This window comes from Delphinus delphis, chromosome 1, assembly GCF_949987515.2.
Source record: "Delphinus delphis chromosome 1, mDelDel1.2, whole genome shotgun sequence".
NCBI classification, from domain to species: Eukaryota; Metazoa; Chordata; class Mammalia; order Artiodactyla; family Delphinidae; genus Delphinus; species Delphinus delphis.
This window is the reverse complement of record NC_082683.1, coordinates 85,479,893-85,503,991: the sequence shown is the minus strand read 5'-3', so window position 1 is coordinate 85,503,991 and position 24,099 is coordinate 85,479,893. Positions and strand designations below refer to the sequence as shown.

General features: G+C 36.7%; 1 protein-coding gene across 1 annotated transcript in view; it reads left to right on the top strand.

Annotated features, from left to right (window-relative positions):
- Nucleotides 1–24,099, top strand: part of DPYD (dihydropyrimidine dehydrogenase) — an 809,439-nt gene that overhangs the window by 236,179 nt on the left and 549,161 nt on the right. The window contains exons 7-8 of the mRNA XM_060026070.1: nucleotides 5,962–6,043; nucleotides 14,040–14,127. Of these exons, the coding sequence (XP_059882053.1) occupies nucleotides 5,962–6,043; nucleotides 14,040–14,127 (170 nt within the window). The remainder of the gene's footprint in view (nucleotides 1–5,961; nucleotides 6,044–14,039; nucleotides 14,128–24,099) is intronic.

Genomic DNA, 24,099 nt, shown 5'->3' with positions numbered 1-24,099 from the left:
GGGAGCTAAGATCACACATGCCTCACGGCCAGAAAAACCAAAAAATAAAACAGAAGCACTATTATAACAAATTCAATAAAGACTTTAAAAAAATGGTCCACATCAAAAAAATCTTTAAAAAAAAAAAGAAAGCTTATTTCACCCCTGTGAATCTTTCCTTTAATGGCGATATATATGTGTGAAAATTATGCAAATTAGAGATGGAGAAACCAAACTCCACAGAATATTGGATGATTCATTTTGTTGTGTACACAGACGTGCTGTCCTGATCACGTATTTTCATTCTCCAAGCTCTTTAAGTTTTGCATTTGATTATCATTATGTTAGAGTCTACTAAAAATGTTCCATTTTAATGTACATTTATGCAGTGTTTATCTCATAGATACCATATTATTATTTACTATTAATCAGCATCATTATTAAACCAGGATTCAGTCACATAATCATTTATTCCCATGAAGATTCATACACTGAAATGGAAAATATTCACTTTGTATCTGATTTTCAGAAATTCATATTAAGCTTAGAAATTGGATGCTTTATTTAAAATAAATGGAACTTTTATTTAAAATAAATGCTTTATTTAAAATAAATGGAACTCTATAGAATATACAATGAAGAAAAGGCAATCTCTTCAACGACTGATGTTGGGCAACCTGGACAGCTTACATGTAAATCAATGAACTTAAAACACTCACGCCATATAGAAAAATAAACTCAAAATGGTTTAAAGACCTAAATATAAGACATGACACCATAAAAGTCCTAGAAGAGAACAGAGGCAAAACATTCTCTGACATAAATCTTAGCAATGTTTTCTTAGATCAGTCTCCCAAGGAAAAAGAAATAAAAACAAAAATAAGCAAATGGGACCTAATCAAACTTAAAAGCTTTTGCACAGCAAAGGAAATCATCAACAAAACAAAAAGACAACCTATGGATTCACAATAAGGAAATGAGGTTTAGGTGAAATAGATTTGGTCATAGAAAATATTTTGAGAACATGTGTTATGTAACACAAATTTAAAGTGTGGTACCTTAGCGTAATAAACTAAAGCAAACTTCTATCGGAGTATGAGCATCGTGCTTTAAAAAGAATGGAAGGAGGTTGTTACTGGTTAATTCCATTTAGATGAAAGAAACATGAACATATAAGAACGATTATTTTTTTAGGTTATCTGGGCATTCCACTGATTGTACTAAAGGATTTGTGGCCACAAGGAAGATTTCTTTCAAAACTTTAGATTGTTAAAAGAGCACATATAGAAGAATGAAAGTTTGTTTTTATAAGTACAACAAACTTGGGAAGTAACCATTCCAATTAAATTCCATCTTCTGTCCTTGTATCCCCTTTCTCAATACGCAGTCTTGAGGGTAATCTCTCTCTGTCCCTTCTTCCCTCCTTCCTCCCTTCCTTCCTTCCTTCCTTTTATATTTATTGATCTCCTACTATGTGCTGGTCATTGTCTCGGGCCCTAGAGATACAAAGGTAAATAAAGCAAAGTGCCTGTTCTCATGGGGCTTGTATTCTGGTAGTGGGGGGGGTAGGCAATAAAGCAACAATAAACCAAATATAGAGTATGTCAGGTGTTTATAAATGCATGAGGGGGTTTCAAAAATGGCAGTTTAGTGCTGTCCCTAGAGCATTTGATATATGGAATAGATAATTTTTAAAATATGGTTATCCTCTAGTCTGTACAATAAAATAATCTTCAAAGAGAATTATGTAATAATTGGTGATTGTAATTATTTTTATTCACTCCCATAACACAAAATATTAGCAATTAAAACAAAATAATTTCAATATTAAAGGTATAGTTCACAGTTTCACTATTTTAAAGTTTAAACCCAAGTTAAAAACTTCTGGTCACACAAAATGATAGAATTGAAGTAGATTCATATTGCTTCATGTGTTATCATTTTATCAGTCTCAGATCAACTGTTTAAACATTGGAATACGTAGTCTTGCAGGGGTGGAGACACATGCTGCCTATGGCCATTGGAATGAGGAATATGCTTGTAGGTGTATCAGCATGTGCCAGTGGTTGCTGTTTAACTGGAGTTCTCCATATTAACTGTTCTGTAGAACTCAGTTTATTAATGAATGGGTAATAAAATTGGGATTATTTAAAGGTTACACATCTTTTTAACATCTTTATTGGAGTATAATTGCTTCACCTTCCATAGCTCAGCTGGTAGAGCAGAAGACTATAGACCTGACACATGTGGATATTTATTTTAAAATCATTTATTACTAAAACTCTGTAGCAACTGTAGCCATTATTTAGAATTTAGATCCACCAAAGAGTTTTTTGGGGGGAGACAGTGTTTAGAATATCACTGACTTGTTGAGAGTTACCTGCTCATGGTGATAATACAAAAAGGCTTATTTTTGTCAGTTTCATAACTTTTTAAATCGTCTGAAAACAGTGTACCTCCTTATTGCCTGCACTTGGACTTGGTGTGATGCTGGTAAGAGAATAGAGTACGAGTATAGGGTTGAGCAGCTGATAGGAAGGAGTTGTCTGAGGACGTATGTTGGGGTGGAGGAACCAAAGTTTAGTTTGGGGTATAAAAAATTTGAGATACCTATTAGACGTCCAAGTGAATATAAAGTTCTGGAATTTAAGTTTGAGGATAAAAATGTGGGTGCCATCACATATGGACGGCATTTAGAGCTCTGAAATGAGGAGGAATTTGCCTGGTATCTGGGGTGGTTAGTGTTCCTGTTGAAGCCTGCTGACACCCCCTCTGCTCCATTGCCCGTCCCCTGAACACAGCATGTACACTTTTTTCCCCCTCCTCCCCCTTCTGTTCCTCCTTCCTTATCATTTTCCTCATCTTGAGATGCCTTCACTTGTCTGAAAGCTGATCATATGTCACATTTCACCTGATTATCTCATCTTGCAATAAGCTAATTCTCCTTTGAAACACTCTCGTTCACATTTGGTATTTGATATTTGTCACGTTGTACCATGAGGGTGTGTGTGTGTGTGAGTGTGTGTGTGTGTGTGTCGCCCATCTGTCTGCTGACCTCAACCATTGGTGAATATAATTGTGTCATGTTTATAACAATCAATAATTACCTCCTTATCCCCTGCCTACTTGATTATGATCAAATCTAACTCTTTTTAGTATCTCACATTACTCTTATTTCCTATAGAAGATGCTTGGAAATGTGATTCTCACACATTTATTCATAACACATGTGCTAAGTAAGTGTGGGCTACAACGCTTTCAGGGCAGTATGTGATTCTAAGCAGAGCTGCTCAAGCCCTAGCAGCCTGGCATTCCATTTGCTCTGCTGGCTACTTCAACTTTCAGAGTTATACTTCCTCCTTGCTCTGGTTTCTTCTTGCTAGGTTGAGAGTGTTCTCCTTTCTTTCTGGTCAATAGAAAAATTGTTCCTGCTTCATTAACCTGCTGTTTCAGAGCCATATCTTAAATTAGAACCATTGACCTAAACTAGCATCATTTTTTTTACTTACATATCGTATACTTCTATTCAGAACCCATAAAAAGCCCAAGTCAGAGGAAGGTACTCAGCCTCACAGTGTATCTGTCTGTATTTAGAGGCTCACCTTGCTGTGGTTGGTTTATTTAGCTAGAATTTTTGCTTTCGTGTCTAGCCCTTTGAGGACTTTCATCAGATTCCAATGTTAGTCCATTTTCAGTCTCTCTTCTGCAGACCCCCAGGCCTATCAAGACTGGGTGTCTCTTTGTGCCTACTTATATAATCCATACTATTTAAGAATTTTTCTCCTTAGCCTCGGAAGGTACAGGGAGGAAAAAAAAATATCCTCTTAGGTCAGTAGTTGCCTTGTGAAATAAACTAACATAAGACAAATTAAGGAGAAAAACAGTGTTTATTAACACATGTATTGTACATACATGTGGGAGAACCCAGTGATGAGTCATTCAGAGAAGGGGGGTCAGAACTTGAGGTTTATGTACCATCTTTTTTTTTTTTTTTTAAAGATAGATTTTATTTATTTATTTTTGGCTGCGTTGGGTCTCGAGTGCAGGCTTTCTCTAGTTGCGGTTGGGGGTGGAGCTACTCTTCATTGCAGTGGCTTCTCTTGTTGCAGAGCATGGGCTCTAGGCACGTGGGCTTCAGTGCTTGTGGCACACGGGCTCAGTAGTTGTGGCACACGGGCTTTGTTGCTCCACAGCATGTGGGATCTTCCCGGACCAGGGCTTGAACCCGTGTCCCCTGCATTGGCAGCCGGACTCCCAGCCACCTCACCACCAGGGAAGCCCCTATGTAGCATCTTAACAAAGAATGATAAATTTGTGGAGAAGTGACAAGACAAAGGAAAAAGGATTTATGCTTTTAGGGACAGCAAACTGTGAGAGGTTAATATATGGGGGAAACTAATGGAACATAAGAGTTATTTAGTAAAGCTTGTAATGTAAATTCCTCTTGGTGCCCATCTTTGGGCTGGTAAGGGTCTACAATTGTCTCCTGGTGATTAAGAGTTTTGCCCTTCTTGGTACAGGAAAGGAAGACACACCATTGCAATGTGTGTTATGTACTGCTTTTTGGCAGGTAATAGGGGACCGGAGAGCTTTTCTTGTATCTGTTTCTTCTTAATTATCTTCAGCTCAAAATAATCCTGTGCCGAAGTGGCGTATTTGGAGGGGCATATTCTGCTACCCTACAAAGGCAGAGTCCTGTGTGGTGCCCAGAGCATTATGATAACCGCTGAGGTAGCGTGGTTGTCCAAAGATCAGCTTAGGAGGTTTTTCTCTCTTACCCTATGCCCTAAGTCATTCTTATGTATAATCTTACACCCTAACTAGATAGAAAGCTCCTTTAATATAGGACCTTGATTTTGTACTGTTCAGTACTTTGCATTTTCTATAGCACTGAGATGAGCATGGTGCCTTGCTGATTGATGTATGGAAATTAATTGAATAATCAAGTTCTTAAGTCACCAAAGAATGAAAAGACTACAGGTGCACTTTGGAAGACCTTGCACTGAATGATCCAGAAAGTTCATCTTCAACAGTTATTTATTTATTTTACAAATCAATCTCTATAGTGCTTGGATATAGCTCTTTCACTGAATGTACTACATTCTGTTGTAATGATCTGTTTATATATCTTTGCTCACAAGAATGAGAGCTTATTAAAAGTGGTAATTTGGTCAAATTCACCATTAAATCACTGCAGCTAACACTGTACCTGGTACTTTGTAAATGCTTGTTGGATGAATGCTTGTTGGACGAATGACTACATGAATTGCTGTATATTCATGAACATATGTAGCCTTTTTATTGCTATAAGATATTGAAAAGTTATTTGAACTTACCTTTAATACTATGTATGAACTATTAACTCTTGAAGTGATTGTATTTGAAGACAGAAAACAATGAGCACTGATATCAAGTAGGATTACTTTTTAATGACTGAACCCTTTTGGGACACATTGCTTTCATAGAAGATTGTTTTACTGTAAAAATATTCTGTAGATCACATTACAGAACTTATTCTGTAATGTCCTGAACAGCATGATAATACAAAGTTACAGATTTGAATTTGAACAAGCTAGAGGTATAGTTATAGAATATATATGTATATATGATATATATGTTAAACACTGTATACTTTCAAATTTTTGTTTTTTTAAGATTTTCTTTTCTTAGGAATTTATAGAAGTGTTAGTAAATAAGTCAACTAAATACTGTAATAAACTTAAAAGTATAGGCCAATTGTCTACTCACTATTTGTTTTTCATTGTTTTTATTTATTTTCCACATCAGTTTCTACTGTTTCTCTTGAAGCCCATATCATATTCTGTCATGCATATAAAAATGTGGATGTCCTCACACTCACATTATGTGATATGAAAATACCCTCAGAAGAGATACTTATTCCTTTAATACTGATCAATAAAGACATGTTGCATTTTTTAAATTGGTGATTTTCCCACAAATGCTTCTCGTTTTTATTTTCAGTATCTCTGAAATCCCTCAGTTCCGGCTACCATATAATGTAGTCAATTTTGAGATTGAGCTTATGAAGGACCTTGGTGTAAAGGTAAGTGAAAAACATAACACTTACATGTGTATTGCTCCAAAAGAAAGGAGTAAGCTCTACACTAAAGATTAACAACAAAATGTCACACACTTTAGGAAAGAACAATTAAAAGCTACACCAGGCAGAAGCAGAAAGATGCTTCTCCTTGCTTAGGGCATTTGTCTGTCTACTGTCTGAATGCCACTAGCCTGGAAAAGGGCAATCAATAGTTCTCATCTGGCACGCCTGCATGTGATTAATTGTCTGTAAGAAACAAATTCCTAAATTGCTTTAGGGGTTCAGTGCAGCTAATAGAAGGGTTTGGTTGCTTTAATCACGTTTTTTTCATGCAAGTTTTGTGCACTCTGAAACATTTGTATTTCACAATTTGGAACATAATTTCTTACAGAGGTTTATTTTATTTACTATATGTGTAATGTCAGTAGTGTTAATGTGATAATCCTTTTTCAACATAAACAGTTACTCAGCAAGGTAGAAAGCAACAGCTCTGTATTTTTAATTGTTTTGTGAAATAAATATTGTGTTCTTTTAAAGATGGTCAAAAAATTAATACATTTTACTTTCGTAATATAGCTTTAGATATTCCTATTCTTTTGTATTATTTAAGAGTATCATACTCTGGCTCTTCACTTGAACATATTGCTATTTTTATTTCAAAAATTTTACCTTTCTGTAATAGGTATAAGATAATAGATTAACAAAGTACTATGATTTACATAATACATTCTGTAAGTACATATGGGAGCTATTTTGAAAAGTACAAACTATTCATGGCTCTTGCATTTAGAAATAAAAATTAAAATAACCAATTAAAAGGGAAACACTCAAACAGTATTTTGTGCATTTACACTTACAATTATATCTTATTTGGCAATGGTTAGGCGATGAAACATTTACACATAATCACCAAACAAAAAATCTTATAGCAAGTATGCCATACAGATGTGCACAACTTTATGAAAACAGAGTTCAAAAATAGTGTTCAAAATAGATTTAAGGGTGATTACTTGCTTTATATAAATACATTCTGAAAAGTTTGTTAAATGTATTTCATTTTGAATGCAAGTTCTTACCTAAATCTCATTAAATAAGAACATGATTATTGAGACTTCAAGCTAATATATTAAGTGATACTTCAAATTGAAGATGAATCAAAAATTAATTTGACACCTCTGAATTCATCTTATAAGTAATTACAAAATTGCATTTGATTTTTACCATACCAAATATATTGCATAAATTAGGGCATACCCATTTCTCTTACTAGGAAACTCAAGACATAATAGTAGTCAATTCACTGAGTGCCAGAAAACGTACATTTCAGCTACAATTATGACACTTTCTAATTTTATAGTCAGATAAGCTTGACAAAGTCAATTAATGTCCCTTGCCTTGGTCAATATTTGTTCAAAGGGAAAAGTATGCTACTACAGTTTGTGTAAAATATAAACATATCTGCTTATATATGCCTGGAAATATATGTGCTCTGGAAATGTATAGAATCTGATAGTATAGATTGCCTTTGGGAAGGTGTAGGAAGGAGTTTTTCACCATTTTGTACATTTGAATTTTAAACCCTATGAATTTATTAAATTATCAGGAAAGAATTAGAACCTGAATTAAAGAGAAGGTTAATACTGTCTTGTCCATCACTCTGAGGAGAGACAGTAATGAGGTTCTTTTTCAGCTTTGAGGACTTGCATCCATTGATGAAATGCTTGCATCTTTTATGACTTATCAACTTTATCCATGAAAGGATATATATTTTTTAAAATGTTCTACACTTGCTACCACATTTTTCTCATCACCAGATTCTTCTTACAACCTGCCTTCCATTTTTACCTCTCAACTAACACTGTATATTTTAAAGTCAACAATAATTTCCTGGCAATGAAACGAAGTTTTCTCTGGGTTTATACTGTTTGGCTCCTGTGCAGCATGTGATATATTCTGATATGTATGCAGGCATGTATATATCAATGCATGCATTTATGTTCATGTATGTATGTATTTTTAGCTTTCATGATCTAGCATTATCTTGGTTATTATCTGATTTTTTTCTCTTTCTAATAGGTTTGTTTCATTTATTTGATAAATAATTATTGAGAATTTACTTTTGCCTAGAGGTGTGCTAAGGACTTGTCTAGAACCATCTTTCTTTTGAACGCCAGTCCTGTAATCTTAATAGTTTAATGAACACATTTATCATCCAAATAACATACACTCATCATATATAAACTTAGTTTAATTCATCATCTTCCCTCCCAACTGTGTTCTTCAGCTAAATTTCTTGTTGAGTAATTTCAATTTATTTCATATCTAATAGCTGATAGATTAGTTCTTGTTTTTTCTAAGATGAATTTTTCCAGTCAAATATTGTGTCACAAAAAAACCCTCTATTTGTATGTTATATATATATATTTTTTTCTTCCACTATTTCATTGTCACTAGTATGTTATAAAAGTGGTAATGCATGGCATCTTTTCTGATCTATGAAATAGTATTTTTATCATATTGAATAAATGTTTTCTTTTTCTAGACTTAGAATAGTAACATTTCCTAAGTTATTTTGTTTTATTTTAACGGAGGAGGGGTGTTAAATTTTTTAATTGCTCCCTTTTTTTTTTTTTTTTTTTTTTTTTTGCGGTACGCGGGCCTCTCACTGCTGTGGCCTCTCCCGTTGCGGAGCACAGGCTCCGGACACGCAGGCCCAGCGGCCATGGCCCACGGGCCCAGCCGGCCCGCGGCATGTGGGATCCTCCCAGATCGGGGCACGAACCCGCGTCCCCTGCATCGGCACGCGGACCCTCAACCACTGCACCACCAGGGAAGCCCTAATTGCCCCTTTTGAAAGTCTATGTTCAGATAATGTATTGAGTTATATTAATCTTTGCATTTCTGGAATATATACATTTTGCATCATGTTTTATTATATCTGTACATCTAGAACTAGGTTTGTTCTATGAGTTTCTTTTTTAATTTCTTTTGCATTCACTTATTTATGCACTGAATATTAAAACTGTAAATACAACAGGGAATAGATTCTGTTGCTCGCTTTATAGAGTTTCAAAGCTACTGAAAGTCTTTGTTTTGCTTTATTTTTTATTTGTTATCTTTGTGAGTTTTGGTTATGCTATAGATTTTGGTTATAGAGTTATGCTAGCTTTATAGAAATAAATTTCCAAGCATTTCATTATTTTATTGTTGGTAAGAATATTGTCTTGATACTTATATTTTTGCTAAATTTGAAAATTTTATCCATCTGATTTCAATCTTTTTATGAGAAACAGAACATTGATGGGTTTTTTTGTTTGTTTGTTTGTTTTTGTTTTTCGGTACGTGGGCCTCTCACTGTTGTGGCCTCTCCCGTTGCGGAGCACAGGCTCCTGACGCACAGGCTCAGCAGCCATGGCTCACGGGCCCAGCCGCTCCGCGGCATGTGGGATCTTCCCGGACCGGGGCACGAACCCGTGTCCCCTGCATCGGCAGGCGGACTCTCAACCACTGCGCCACCAGGGAAGCTCTGTCTTCATAATTTGAACAAAAATATCTGAGATATCTTTCTTGATAAATTTTCTATATCATCTTGTTTGTCATTATGTTTATTTGCAGCAAGCATTTCCATCATTATAGGATGTTATTGAAAACTAATATGAAGTCATATTTTGTCTCTACTGGAAGGCGAGAAACGTGCATTAAGAGCCAACAAAATAATTTTGTGTCTAAAAAGAGCTGAATTTAGTTTTAAAATTATTTTATCTTATTTTCTATGTTAGAGAGTCTGGAAATACTTGGTCTGTTTAGCCAAATTTTCTATCAAAAATGTGAAGAGCATGTACATTATTATCTGTAGTTTTTAATAATGGGTGCCACACAGTTCATTTCAAAAAAGCGTTCCACGCCAAAAAAGTTGTAAACCTTAATCCTACATTAAAAATATTATTATATGTATGAAGACATATTATGGATGCATAAAGAAAGTTTTTGTCAAGTCCCGGAGTAGATATTAGGTGGAACTTTGGCTCAGGGCTTATTATATTCGGCCCTTCTATTGAAATAGTAATAACTCTTACACTAAGCTTGATGTGGAGCAAATTTTATTCTCAATTTAGCTGGGATGTTTGAGTACCCAGGCATATATTAAAGCCATTAGAGGGAGGTTAATATATGCTATAATCCATATCTAAGAAAATTATGACAGAAAATATTACATATATAAAAAATATGGGAGAAAAAGGAGCAAAAACACAAACAAAATGCCCATAACATGATTTTTCTAACATCGTATATACTTAACAAATAATCTTAGGACTTCATAGTATATCAGCCACAAAATGTTTTGATGTCTGTTAGTTATCATATAATACCAGTTTTAAGTTTTACACGTCTTGGTCCAATTTCCTAAGGCATACTGTAAGCAAAATTTTAGCATTTTGTCAAAGAATCTTTCTCCTGTTCTTTCTGAGAGTGAGTTTTGGATTTGATGGCAAATGTTTGGGGGTTTTATGCTTTAGAAAAGGGAAATTTGACTAGATTCCCCAACATAGGGAAGAGTCCTTGTGCTTGTCACTCCACTGATTATTGTTATTATTGCTTTGTTCTCATTTGCACCATGGAGCTACTTACTGCACAGTGATGGTTATTCTCCCCCTGTCCCACAATGTCTGACTACAGTAAGTAAAGTCTTACTGGTCCCAGTCCCAGTAAATTAACACTAGGAGTAAAGCTACTTGTCTTTCCAGTTTTCGATACACAAAAGTATAATTCAACTTTTTTGCTTCCTCAGTTGCACACTGTTGCCTGCTAGGGTGGAAACAGACTGAGAAACGCAAAATGCCTGTGCATCCTTTCTGTATGTTACAAATTCAGGGACATGTTCACTCTATCAGGGTGGAAAAATTGGAATATTTTCAATCCTGTTTGATAAATCACATAACTCCACTACTCAGCTACACACACGCGCGCGCACACACACACACACACACACACACATGCACACAAACACTACCTCAGGAAGGATGGGGGTCTTTCTTCAATTTTTTTGCTGAGTCAGTTAGTAAACCAAACCTAAAGTCAAGTATTCTGAGTATCACTTCCACTGACAGACCCATTGGCAGGGCACTCCACTGCTCAACTTTGGAAATTGTAGTATTATTCAGTTTACTAAAATTTTATTTAGAATATTTGGACCTGTAGTTTTCTTTTATGTCTAACCTTCATTGTATATTGGTATTGAGGTCATTTCAAAAAATAAGCACTAGAACTTTTTATCTTTCTTTATGATCAGAAATAGTTTAATAAAAAAATCTACTCTTTGAAAAATAAATTAAAATTCTAAAGCTTCATTATCCATTACTTTTAATAGCATCTAACTCTACTAACTCTAATAGTAATACCCACTATTAGATACTTAGTATTAAGTACTTTTAATAATATGTGTTTATTTAATTGTCTAGTTTATTTCATGGTATTTGATATGTTCCAGAGTTCTGAATATTAGTCGTTAATCTCACCTTGGTTGTCCCCTGGTTGTAAACTTTCAAATGGTTCCTTTATCTGCCAATAAAATTAGAACTAGTATTTTAGTAAAACAAAAATGCCCCCCTATGTTATATCCAAAGTCATTTTATCCCCCTACTTTCTCTTTGTTTTCTTTGCTTTGCACTTTATACCCCAGAAACACTACAACTCCACATGCAGTATGTTGTTCTGTGCCTTTGAGGATGGTGCTGGTTCTGCCCTTCATTCTCAAGAGACATTAGAGCATAGCTTTTACACGTGCTGGTTCTGCAATTAAACTACATATTTGACTTTGGTAAAGGTTGTCAAAGCTCTCTTGTCCCTTAGTATCATCATCTGTAAAATGAGGATAACGATATCACTTCATAATGCTACTGTGAGGATGAAAGAAGTCCATCTATGCAGTATTTAGAAGAGTCTTGCACTTAGTTAGGTACTCTATGCAAGTTAGGTGCAATTATTGCTTTAATGGGTAAACTTTGTTCTTCTGTTATGGATCAGTTTAGAGACTTTTGTTTTTAGGAACATGTTGACTTCAAAACTCAAACCTACCAGACATTGTGCTTCCTTATTTATAATGGTAAATGAGTGCAAAATTGCAGCAAAGTCATGTATTTTAGAGAGTATATACTGGCACATACCTGACCCCTTTACTTCACTCAGGTGGCTAGTCCCTGATCTTCATAAGGTTCATCTTCTGCCCTGTGGAGGGCAGGCATGTTAAAGTCTCCAGCATACTAGCTACCCCTTGCTTATGCTGTCCAATCTGCATGATGTTCTCAGTGTAATGGATCACTATGATGTTCTGTGGTATGGCCAGATTGTTTCAGATTATACATATTGTTACAGAAGAGAGTTGACATATTCCTGAGGCAAACCTGTAAATGAATATTCTTATCTTTCCCCTATGAATGTGAACTGTTTCTGATCCCTTTTCCACAGAAACATGAAAAGTGTGCATTCATCATATCAATGGCTACGTGCATTGTACCTGTGGCCTTACTAATCTGCAGTAATACCACATCTGTCACAGACAGTGCAGTCAGGGCTTCACTTTGGTCAAGCCTGCAGGAGTTTACAGTCATTCTCCAGAAATCATCTAGTCTCAGCGGGGCCAGACTGGGAAATGAAACAGAAGTATTACATGGACCACCACCATCTTTTCCTATCCCACCGACTCCAGGCTATCATTGGGGTTGATTTACTCTCTCGACCAGGGTTTCAGAAGTTTTCTGGCCTTCCCAATATTATAGCTATAATAGCTCTTGCTTTGCAGACCAGAGACCCAATGTGGGGATTATTTCTACTGACATGTATAACAATTTTTATTATACACTTGGAGACTTGGGAATAACCACTAACTGGGTCTGTGATCCCCTTAGGCCCACTGTGAACCAGACTTTATCCAGGTTCCATTTTTCACCTTATCACTGTAGGTCCCCACTCTTCAGCTATCAATGTCAGTGAAGAACCTTGTCCAGGGTCCTTGAAATGTGTGATTATGCCCCCTTCCCCAGTGTACGGTCACCTGGGTAAATGGCTATAATTCCCTTTAGAGAAGGAATAGAGGAATCATTATAGTATTTACTTGCCAGGATGTTTCAGGGTCTTTCTTTCTAGGGACCTGACCACCTCTTCAGTCAGCAGGTTCAAGATCTGAAAATAGGCTCATGTCTGGAATTAAGCAAAGTACTGTGATTTTTAATAGAAGTATCTACCCTCTGACTCCTGACTTTACTCATCTTCCCTCGAAAGTATCCGCTATCAAAATCCTATCCATTTTTTAAGATGGCTTTATTGACAGGGAACTATTTTCAGTATCTTAAAATAAACTGTAACGGAAAAGTATTTTAAAAAGAATATAGATACACACACATATATATGTTTAACCAAATCACTTTGCTGTACACCTGAAACTAACACAATATTGTAAATCAACTATTCTTCAGTTTAAGAAGGGCTTTATTGAAATCCCACTACCTCTCTTTTTTCTCATCTATATGACCTCAGCCAAAATGAATTTCTCCATCCCTTGAGTTCTTGTAGACATGTGCTGATCACACTCAGTTATTTATTATACTTATTTCTGTACATCTTCTGCACAGATCTTGACTGTACATTGAGGCAGAAACTGTGTCTCATTTAACATTTTATTCTTTAAAATGCCCCACATAGTGCCTTGAACATACTAATTAAGCTGTGAAAATTTACTGACTTGATTTTAAATACACTAACTTTTCTTGTGGTACTTAATTAAAAGGCAAAAATGCATTTAGCTATTAAGTAAAACATGTTTGTTCTACTTATATACTATTTAGTATACATAAGCCTATATACTAAAAGACAAAAATATTTTCATATCTATACATGGAATTATATATATGGTATATGGAGTTTTTATTATTTTCGATGTTAAAGATTAAGGTTTTAGTCATTCAAATGCCAAAATACAGTTACAGAATTTTTTTTCTTACAGGTAATTTGTGGTAAAAGCCTTTCAGTGAATGAAATTACTCTTAGCACTTTGAAAGAAGAAGGGTACAAAGCTGCTTTCATTGGGATAGGTGAGTAGCTTACTTTAAAATATTTTTCTTTATAATATTTTTTTTACTTCCTGATAATATCCAGAAGAATAACTACCTTCAGACATTTTCATGTTAGAAGTTGTGTCTGTTCAGGGAGGAGCAGACAGAAATGAATGGCCAAAGAATATTTCCTATTTTGTAACATGTTGCACTGCCTCACCTCATTATGGATTGACTTTGGCAAGACTGTCTTTATCTTCCCATTCTCTCACCATACTCTCATCACCAGCGAACATCTAAGAAGCAAAGTGTTTTCAAGTCATGCCACAGAAGCTCAGAATTTGGGCTTAGAAATATCTTGATGCTGTAGCTTTCTCTTTATGATTAAACAAATTGGTTAAATTGATATTAAAGGAGAGAATTAGCTCATTTTCTTTTTCTTTCAATATTTTCTAAAGACTTTTCTTATTTGGGTGAATTTTAAAGATGTTTATTCATAGTTCTGAATGTCACATGGACAGTGTATAACTGCTAAGGCAATTGATGTATCTTATGGTTCCATATTTTGCCTAAATATCCCACGGAGATTGAGTTGTCTAATACTCTTCCCTTCCATTTCCTGTATACTGAGAAACCAGAAAGAGCAAATGGTTGATTTAATTTATTCTTTGTCTCATGAACTTTGTATTTATTCTCTTATATGATCATACTGTGAACAATTATGGCATATAAACTAAGTGCATCCTCATGTCTTTTAGTTTGTCTCCTCTCTAGTTCACATTCTTTGAATAGGAATGTCTAATAAACCTACACAGAGGTGAAAACTGTTCCATCTCTTTAAGTAATCACACACTAGATAACATTTCTTTTAGGGCTCTCTTTTTTCATAGTGTTTCTGGAGTAAAATAATCAGGAATGCTTTACTATCTACTAAATTTTCTTATCAGGATGGTGTGTGTTCTCTTACTAGATAATTGATACCAAGTTTAAGACCATCTCTGTCACTCCCTTTACTTAGATGAAAAATTATGAAGAGGAAGATAAATTTTCCTGCCTTCTAGCTCCTAAATATATGTACTGAACCTCCTTTCTTTCAGAAACTTGAGTGCCATTGTCAGCAGTATTTCCCTATGTTATCTAAGTACAATAATCATGCGTAGATACAAAGAGGAAAGAGAAAATATCTAGGGATATATTCTCTAGGTTCCATTTTTAGTGGCACTACCCTTGATTTTGGTTTTACTTTTCAACATTACATTTGTACTGAGAATTTTACTTAAAGAAATTGGGCAAGTATTTTTTGATGTATATTCTGCTAAACACCAGTAAAATTGGATCAGTAAGTTGCTGTTACTCTCAACAAATGTGTATTAAAAAATGTTTGGTTAATAATAAATGAAAAATTTAGTCAGGCAATAGCGCTGAAACATTGGCAATGTTTTCAAATAGCTATTTGAAATTCACCATTGTGGTTTCCTACAGCAGTTGTATGTAAAAGATACATTTTCTATTAATGGAGTTGCATATGCTAATGCAGTTTAGTGTATCTCTATGAACTTTGTCTACAAAGAATCTCTGTACTGAAGAGATAGGGGCCAAATAAATAACCAATACATTGAAATATCACCAAATTAATTGCTCAAGAAGCAAATTATAACAAAATTTGGAAGAGCTGAATTTTATCACTCTGAGTGTTTTCAGCCATGGAGATATCTTCCATCTGCAAGAATCAGGAATGTTTGAGTTTTCTTTTCTTTTATTCCATTAAGTCCCCTTACATATGTTATTTGATAGTGCTACATCCCATTCACAATACTCCATTTGACTCTGCACTGAGGTGTGAATAAAACATTTAATGTGAAGTCCTTTCATATTTATGTTTCTGTGCATTTTCATGCTGAGAAGTGAATCTTTTGACATTTTGGTGTAGTGATGTGTAGAATGCAGTTATGTTCTATTTCAGTATTTTGTATGAAACGTATACAAGAAAGTTTCATTTTGCCAAAAAAAAAAAAGGTTCTGTGTGTAGAAGACAAGTAGCCTTATTCTCCAGGAAGTATTTATTTGACACTCTTGACTGCCGAGTTGGGAATTTGTGACCTTTCTATTACCATATAACTACCTATTACTTAGACAGCCTCACATCCTTACATGCTTTTGTTCATTCACCATGCTTCTATGTTGTAATTAAACTTCACTCACTTTGTTTATCTACTTTTTCCCACTCAGTATAGAGGAGTACATTTTGGAATGGGAATTCTACATTACTTAGGATATAGGTTTGGCCACTTTAAGAAAGGAAAATAATAGAGGCTTAAACGAGATGTAAGTTTAGTTCTCTCTCATTTTAACAGTATGAACCATCCTCAACACCTGACTTCCATCTTTCGTTCTCAGGTGGCCAATATTTCCACATTCCTGCTAACAAAAATTGGAAATAAGGAAGGGGACTCCTTTCTTTTTAAGTTTATGACCCAGAAATTGCACATATCACTTCTGTTTGTATCTTATTGTCTACATCCTTGTCACATAAACATACCTGGCAGCAAAGGATGTTGGGACATAAAGCCTTCAGCTGGGTGGACATAATGCTCCATTAAACTTCTATTTCTATAGAGAAGGGGGATAATAGATATAGAGAGAGGAAAAAAATAGAGGTCTCTGTCATACATGTGCATCATCATTTGTATCTGACACGTGGAATCCTTATTGAGAGAAATCAGTAAAGCAGTTAATAGCAAAGAAAAAACTCTTAGAACTTAGTTCTTACATGCTGGTTACATAGGTCACTTAATGATAAAAGAGTATTTTCTCCTTCTGTAATTGGGGAAACCGTATTATAGCTCTTCTATATTTATAACTATTGTCTCATCCTATGTTAGTTTCTCTAAAAGAAAAAAAGTTAGTTTTTAATTAAATATGACTTATTAAGGATAGCTTTATAAATCCATTGCATTAACAGAAGTGTGTTCTCATGTTTCCTGATTTTTAGTATTGTGTGTAATATTGCTGGTGAAAACTTGCTCACTTTTAGGTTTTTCCCTAACTAATTCCAGAATCCATTAAGGAAATTATGTCATTGTGTGTACATCGTTGTGAGACTGAAAGAGTACATCTCTTTACCCATGAGATGTTTAGTTTTTTCTAAGTGAAATAAAGGTAAGTGAGATAAAGCTCTGTGTCTTATTCATACTGGATTGAGTTGTCTTTGAGATAATTGGTATTTTTTTAAAAGACTGTAAATTTTGGGTATTCTTATTGAAATAAAAGCACCGGCACAGTGCGTTACAATCAGTATTTAGAAATAGAGTTTTAGAACATCCTCTCTACGAGGATTTTTTTTTTTTTTTTTTTTGCGCGGTACGCGGGCCTCTTACTGTTGTGGCCTCTCCTGTTGCGGAGCACTGGCTCCGGACGCGCAGGCTCAGCGGCCATGACTCACGGGCCCAGCCGCTCCGCGGCACGTGGGATCTTCCCGGACCGGGGCACGAACCCGTGTCCCCTGCATCGGCAGGCGGACTCTCAACCACTGCGCCACCAGGGAAGCCCTGTACGAGGTTTTTTCAGAGTATTTGATGGCTTTCTTTGGTTGATATTGAAATCAATATAATGGTTTACAACCATCATTTTTTATTATTAAAAAATGAGCACAAGCAAATAGAAAATATCAAAAACTGTGCTGCATATTGTTGTGGTAAATGTTATTTTGCGAAAAATGTTTTTCTATCATATGTGTATTTGTTTTTGGTGTATGTGCTTGCACATGCGTACTGCATTATATGGAAAATGTGTTTTTAAGATGCGGCTTAATAGTCAATGCTTGAAAGCCACTGCTATACATTGTAAACACCCTCAAGTACTAATTGCTTTTTCCCCATAGTATGCCCAACACCTCTCAATAAGCAGCTGTTAAGTGAATTAAATAAGTATTGAGTGACTACAATGTTTTAGGTATATATATTTTTTTAAGTTCTTTGGGTGATTATATTCTGGAGCCAATCTAAGCATCACTGTTCTAGGTGACTGAAGAATTGAATCCTTAATCTTTGCTTCAAAGGAGCCTATTTCCCTTCCCATTTCTGATTGTCCATTTTATGGTACTTTACCTCTTATATTCTCACAAAACATGGCAGTGATGAAAAGGCTAAGCAAGCATGTAAGGGAAAGAATATCCACTAAGACACCCTCAGAAAAATGGTAATACTTTATAGATTCTTCTGACGAAGTATTTTTTTTTCTGAATTTTTGTTTTTAATACTTGAGAGAGGGAAGGAATGACGGGGTGAATACCAGTAAAATCCATAATTACAGTCACAATAGATACAAAGGGAGCAGAGGCTGCCGGAAGATATTATAGAGCTGAATAGTCTCTGTCTCACTCTGTGAAGCATACAGAGTCTCTCTCTCTGTATGCTTTACTTGTGTCGATTCTTGAATTCACTTCTCACTATCACTATTCACCTCTCTTCATGTTACTAGGCTACTCCTTAGCCTCCTAACCAGTCTCGCCACCGTTAACCACACAACAGAGATAGTGATCTTTCTAAAATTAGATCTCATCATGTCATTCCCTCATTTAAATCGCCCCATCCCTATTTCTTTCAGGATACAGGAAAAACTCCTTAAAATAAGACTTTCAAGGCTCTTCATGATTTATTCACAACTTATGTCTTTAGTCACTTAGTAAATTGGGTGTTGCAGACATTTGAAATGTTTTCACTTTTACCTCATCTTAATTTTTTTAACTTGGATTTTGGACCTGGTGTTGCTTGGACCCAGAACTGTCATTATTTTCATATTTGAATTCTTCCATATCCTTTTTTCTACTTCATGGAGTTCTCTTTACTTGTGACGATCCACTCCCTACCTTCACTCTTTAGCCTGGATGAATGAAGCCACTTCCTTACCAACAATCCTCACACCATTATGTCCCTGTTCCCTCTCTGGATGTTCAGATCAGATTTTAGCACTTATTTCCATGTATTATAATTGACTGGTTACATGTTTGTTTCTGCCAGTAGAAGTTAAACTGTTGTAGGTCAAAGAGTCTGTCTGCCTTACTCACTGATAAATCTTCAGTGTATAGTGTAGTCCCTGGCACATAGTACGAAATCTATAAATATTTTTAAACTGTTGATTTTTATGCAACCGTTTTGACTATTTTCCGCCTCAGACTTCCCAAAAGGCAAGAAACTCCCCACGTACCTGGGTAGGGCAAAAGAAAAGAGAAAAAACAGAGACAAAAGAATAGGGATGGGGGCTTCCCTGGTGGTGCAGTGGTTGAGAGTCCGCCTGCCAATGCAGGGGACACGGGTTCGTGCCCCAGTCCGGGAAGATCCCACATGCCACTGAGCGGCTGGGCCCGTGAGCCATGGTCGCTGAGCCTGTGCGTCCGGAGCCTGTGCTCCGCAATGGGAGAGGCCCCAACAGTGAGAGGCCCGCATACTGCAAAAAAAAAAAAAAAGAATAGGGATGGACATGCACCTCGGGGAGGGAGCTGTGAAGGAGGAAAAGTTTCCACACACAGACTTCCACACAAGTCTCTCCCTTCATGGGTGGAGATTGCGGGTGGTGGGGGGGGGAAGCTTTGGAGCCATGGAGGAGAGTGCAGCAACAGGGGTGCAGAGGGCAAAGCAGAGAGATTCCCGTACAGAGGATCGGTGCCGACCAACACTCACCAGCCCGAGAGGATTGTCTGCTCGTCTGCCAGGGCGGGCGGGGTCTGGGAACTGAGGATCCAGCTTCAGAGGTCAGATCCCAGGGAGAGGACTAGGGTTGGCTGCGTGAACACAGCCTGAAGGGGGCTAGTGTGCCATAGCTAGCCGGGAGGGAGTCCGGGAAAAACTCTGGATCTGTGGAAGGGGCAAGAGACCATTGTTGCTGGGTACGTGAGGAGAGGGGATTCAGAGAACCGCCTAAACGAGCTCCAGAGATGAGCACGAGCCGCGGCTATCAGCACGAGAGATGGGTGTGGGGCGCTAAGGCTGTTGCTATAGCCACCAAGAAGCCTGTGTGCAAGCACAGGTCACTATCCACACCGCCCCTCCTGGGAGCCTATGCAGCCCACCCCTGCCAGAGTCCCGTGATCCAGGGACAACTTCCCTGGGAGAACACATGGCGTGCCTCAGGCTGGTGCAACGTCTCGCCAGCCTCTGCCACCGCAGGCTCACCCCTCATTATGTACCCCTCCCTCCCCTGGCCTGAGTGAGCCAGAGCCCCCGAATCAGCTGCTACTTTAACCCCATACTGTCTGGGCAGGAACAGACACCCTCAGGCGACCTATATGCAGAGGCGGGGCCAAATCCAAAGCTGAACCCCAGGAGCTATGTGAACAAAGAAGAGAAAGGGAAATCTCTCCCAGCAGCTTCAGGAGCCGCAGATTAAATCTCCTCAGTCACCTTGATGTACCCTCCATCTGTGGAATACATGAATAGACAACAAATCATCCCAAATTGAGGCGGTGGACTTTGGGAGCAACTGTAGACTTGGGATTTGCTTTCTGCATCTAGTTTGCTTCTGGTTTTATGTTCATCTTAGTTTAATATTTAGAGCTTTTTATCACTGGTAGATTTGTTTATTGATTTGGTTGCCCTCTACCTTTTTAAAATTTATATATATATATATATATATTTTTTTTTTTTTTTTCTTTTTCAGTTTTCGTGAGTGTGTATGCTTCTTTGTGTGATTTTTTTTTTTTTACCATTTTGCTTTTACCATTTGCCCTAGGGTTCTGTCTGTATGTCTGTTGTTCTGGGTTTTTTTTAGTATAGATTTTAAGGCTTGTCATCATTGGTGGATTTGTTTATTGGTTTGGTTGCTCTCTTCTTTCTTCTTTTAAAATTAATTTTTTTATTTTAATATTTTTTTTATTTTTTATTTTAATAACGTTATTCTTTTTCCTTTATTTATTCATTTATTTATTTTTCCCTTTTCTTCTGAGCCGTGTGGATGACAGGGTCTTGGTGCTCCAGTTGGGTGTCATGCCTGAGCCTCTGGGGTGGGAAAGCCAAGTTCAGGACATTGGTCCACCAGAGACCTCCCCGCCCCACTTAATATCAGTCAGTGAGAGCTCTCCCAGAGATCTCTGTCTCAACGCTAAGACACAGCACCACTCAACGAGCAGCATGCTCCAGTGCTGGACACCCCATGCCAAACAACTAGCAAGACAGTAACAGAACCCCACCCATTAGCAGAGATGCTGCCTAAAGTCATACTAAGTTCACAGACATCCCAAAACACAACATTGTACACAGCGCTGCCCACCAGAAAGACAAGATCCACCCCCACCCACCAGAACACAGGCACCAGTACCCTTTATTAGGAGCCTATACAAGCCACTGAACCAACCTCACCCATTGGGACAGACACCAAAAACAACGGGAATGATGAACATGCAGCCTGCACAAAGGAGACCACAAACACACTAAATAAAACAAAATGAGAAGACAGAGAAATATGCAGCAGATGAAGGAGCAAGGTAAAAACCCACCAGACCAAACAGATGGGGAGGAAATGGGCAGTCTACCTGAAAGAATTCATAGTAAGGATAGTAAATATGATCCAAAGTCTTGGAAATACAATGGAGAAAATACAAGAAACGTTTAACAAGGACCTAGAAGAACTAAAGAGCAAACAGACAATGATGAACAACACAATAAATGAAATTAAAAATTCTCTAGAAGGAATCAATAGCAGAATACCTGAGGCAGAAGAACGGATAAGTGACCTAGAAGATAAAGTAGAGGAGAAAACTACCACAGAGCTGAATAAAGAAAAAAGAATGAAAAGAATTGAGGACAGTCTCATAGACTTCTGGGACAACATTAAACACACCAACATTTGAATTATAGGGGTCTCAGAAGAAGAAGAGAAAAAGAAAGGGACTGAAAAATATTTGAAGAGATTATAGTTGAAAACTTCCCTACTATGGGAAAGGAAATAGTCAAGTCCAGGAAGTGCTGGGAGTCCCATACAGTATAAATCCAAGGTGAAACACGCCAAGACACATATTAATCAAAGTATCAAAAATTAATTACAAGGAAAAAATATTAAAAGCAGCAAGGGAAAAACAACAAATAACATACAAGGGAATCCCCATGAGGTTAACAGCTGATCTTTCAGCAGAAACTCTGCAAGCCAGAAAAGAGTGGCAGGACCTGCTTAAAGTCATGAAAGGGAAAAACCTACAACCAAGATTACTCTACCCAGCAAGGATCTCATTCAGATTCAACGGAGAAATTAAAACCTTTACAGTCAAGTAAAAGAGAAGAGAATTCAGCACCACCAAACCAGCTTTACAACAAATGCTAAAGGAACTTCTCTAGGCACGAAACACAAGAGTAGGAAAAGACCTGCAATAGCAAACCCAAAATAATTGAGAAACTGGGAATAGGAACATACATATCAATATTTACCTTAAATGTAAATGGATTAAATGCTCCAAACAAAAAACACAGACTGGCTGAATGGATACAAAAACAAGACCCGTATATATGCTGTCTACAAGAGACCCCCTTCAGACATAGGGACACATACAATCTGAAAGTGAGGGGATGGAAAAAGATACTCCATGCAAATGGAAATCAAAAGAAAGCTGGAGTAGCAAGTCTCATATCAGAAAAAAATAGACTTTAAATTAAAGACTTACAAGAGACAAAGAAGGACATTACATAATGATCAAGGGATCAATCCAAGAAGAAGACATAATAATTGTAAACATGCACCCAACATAGGAGCACCTCAATACATAAGGCAAATGCTAACAGCCATAAAAGGGGAAATTGACAATAACACAATCATAGTAGGGGACTTTAACACCCCACTATCACCAATGGACAGATCATCCAAAATGAAAATAAATAAGGAAACACAAGCTTTAAATGATACATTAAACAAGATGGACTTAATTGATATTTATAGGACATTCCATCCCAAAACAGCAGAATACACTTTCTTCTCAAGTGCTCATGGAACATTCTCTAGGATAGATCATAACTTAGGTCACAAATCAAGCCTTGGTAAATTAAGAAAATTGAAATTGTATCAAGTATCTTTTCCGACCACAACTCTATGAGACTAGATATCAATTACAGAAAAAATATCTGTAAAAAATACAAACACATAGAGACTAAACAGTGCATTACTAAATAACCAAGAGATCACTGAAGAAATCAAAGAGGAAATCAAAAAATACCTAGAAACAAATGACAATGAAAACATGGCGACCCAAAACGTATGGGATGCAGCAAATGCAGTTCTAAGAGGGAAGTTTATAGCAATAGAATCCTACCTCAAGAAACAAGAAAAATCTCAACTAAACAACCTAAACTTACACCTGAAGTTTAGAGAAAGAAGAACAAAAAAACCCCAAAGTTAGCAGAAGGAAAGAAATCATAAAGATCAGATCAGAAATAAATGAAAAAGAAATGAAGGAAATGATAGCAAAGGTCAATAAAACTGAAAGCTGGTTCTTTGAGAAGATAAACAAAATTGATAAACCATTAGACTCATCAAGAAAAAAAGGGAGACGACCCAAATCAACAGAATTGGAAATGAAAAAGGAGAAATAACAAGTGGCACTGCAGAAATACAAAGGATCATGAGCAATTACTACAAGCAACTCTATGCCAATTAAATGGACAACCTGGAAGAAATGGACAAATTCTAGGAAAGCACAGCCATCCGAGACCGAACCAGGAAGAAATAGAAAATATAAACAGACCAGTAACAAGCACTGAAACTGAAACTGTGATTAAAAATCTTCCAACAAACAAAAACACAGGACCAGATGGCTTCACAGGCAACTTCTATCAAACATTTAGAGAAGAGTTAACACCTATCCTCAAACTCTTCCAAAATATAGCAGAGGGAGGAACACTCCCAGACTCATTCTATGAGGTCACCATCACCCTGATACCAAACCAGACAAAGATGTCACAAAAATAGAAAACTACAGACCAATACTACTGATGCACATAGATGCAAAAATCCTCATTAAGATACTAGCAAACA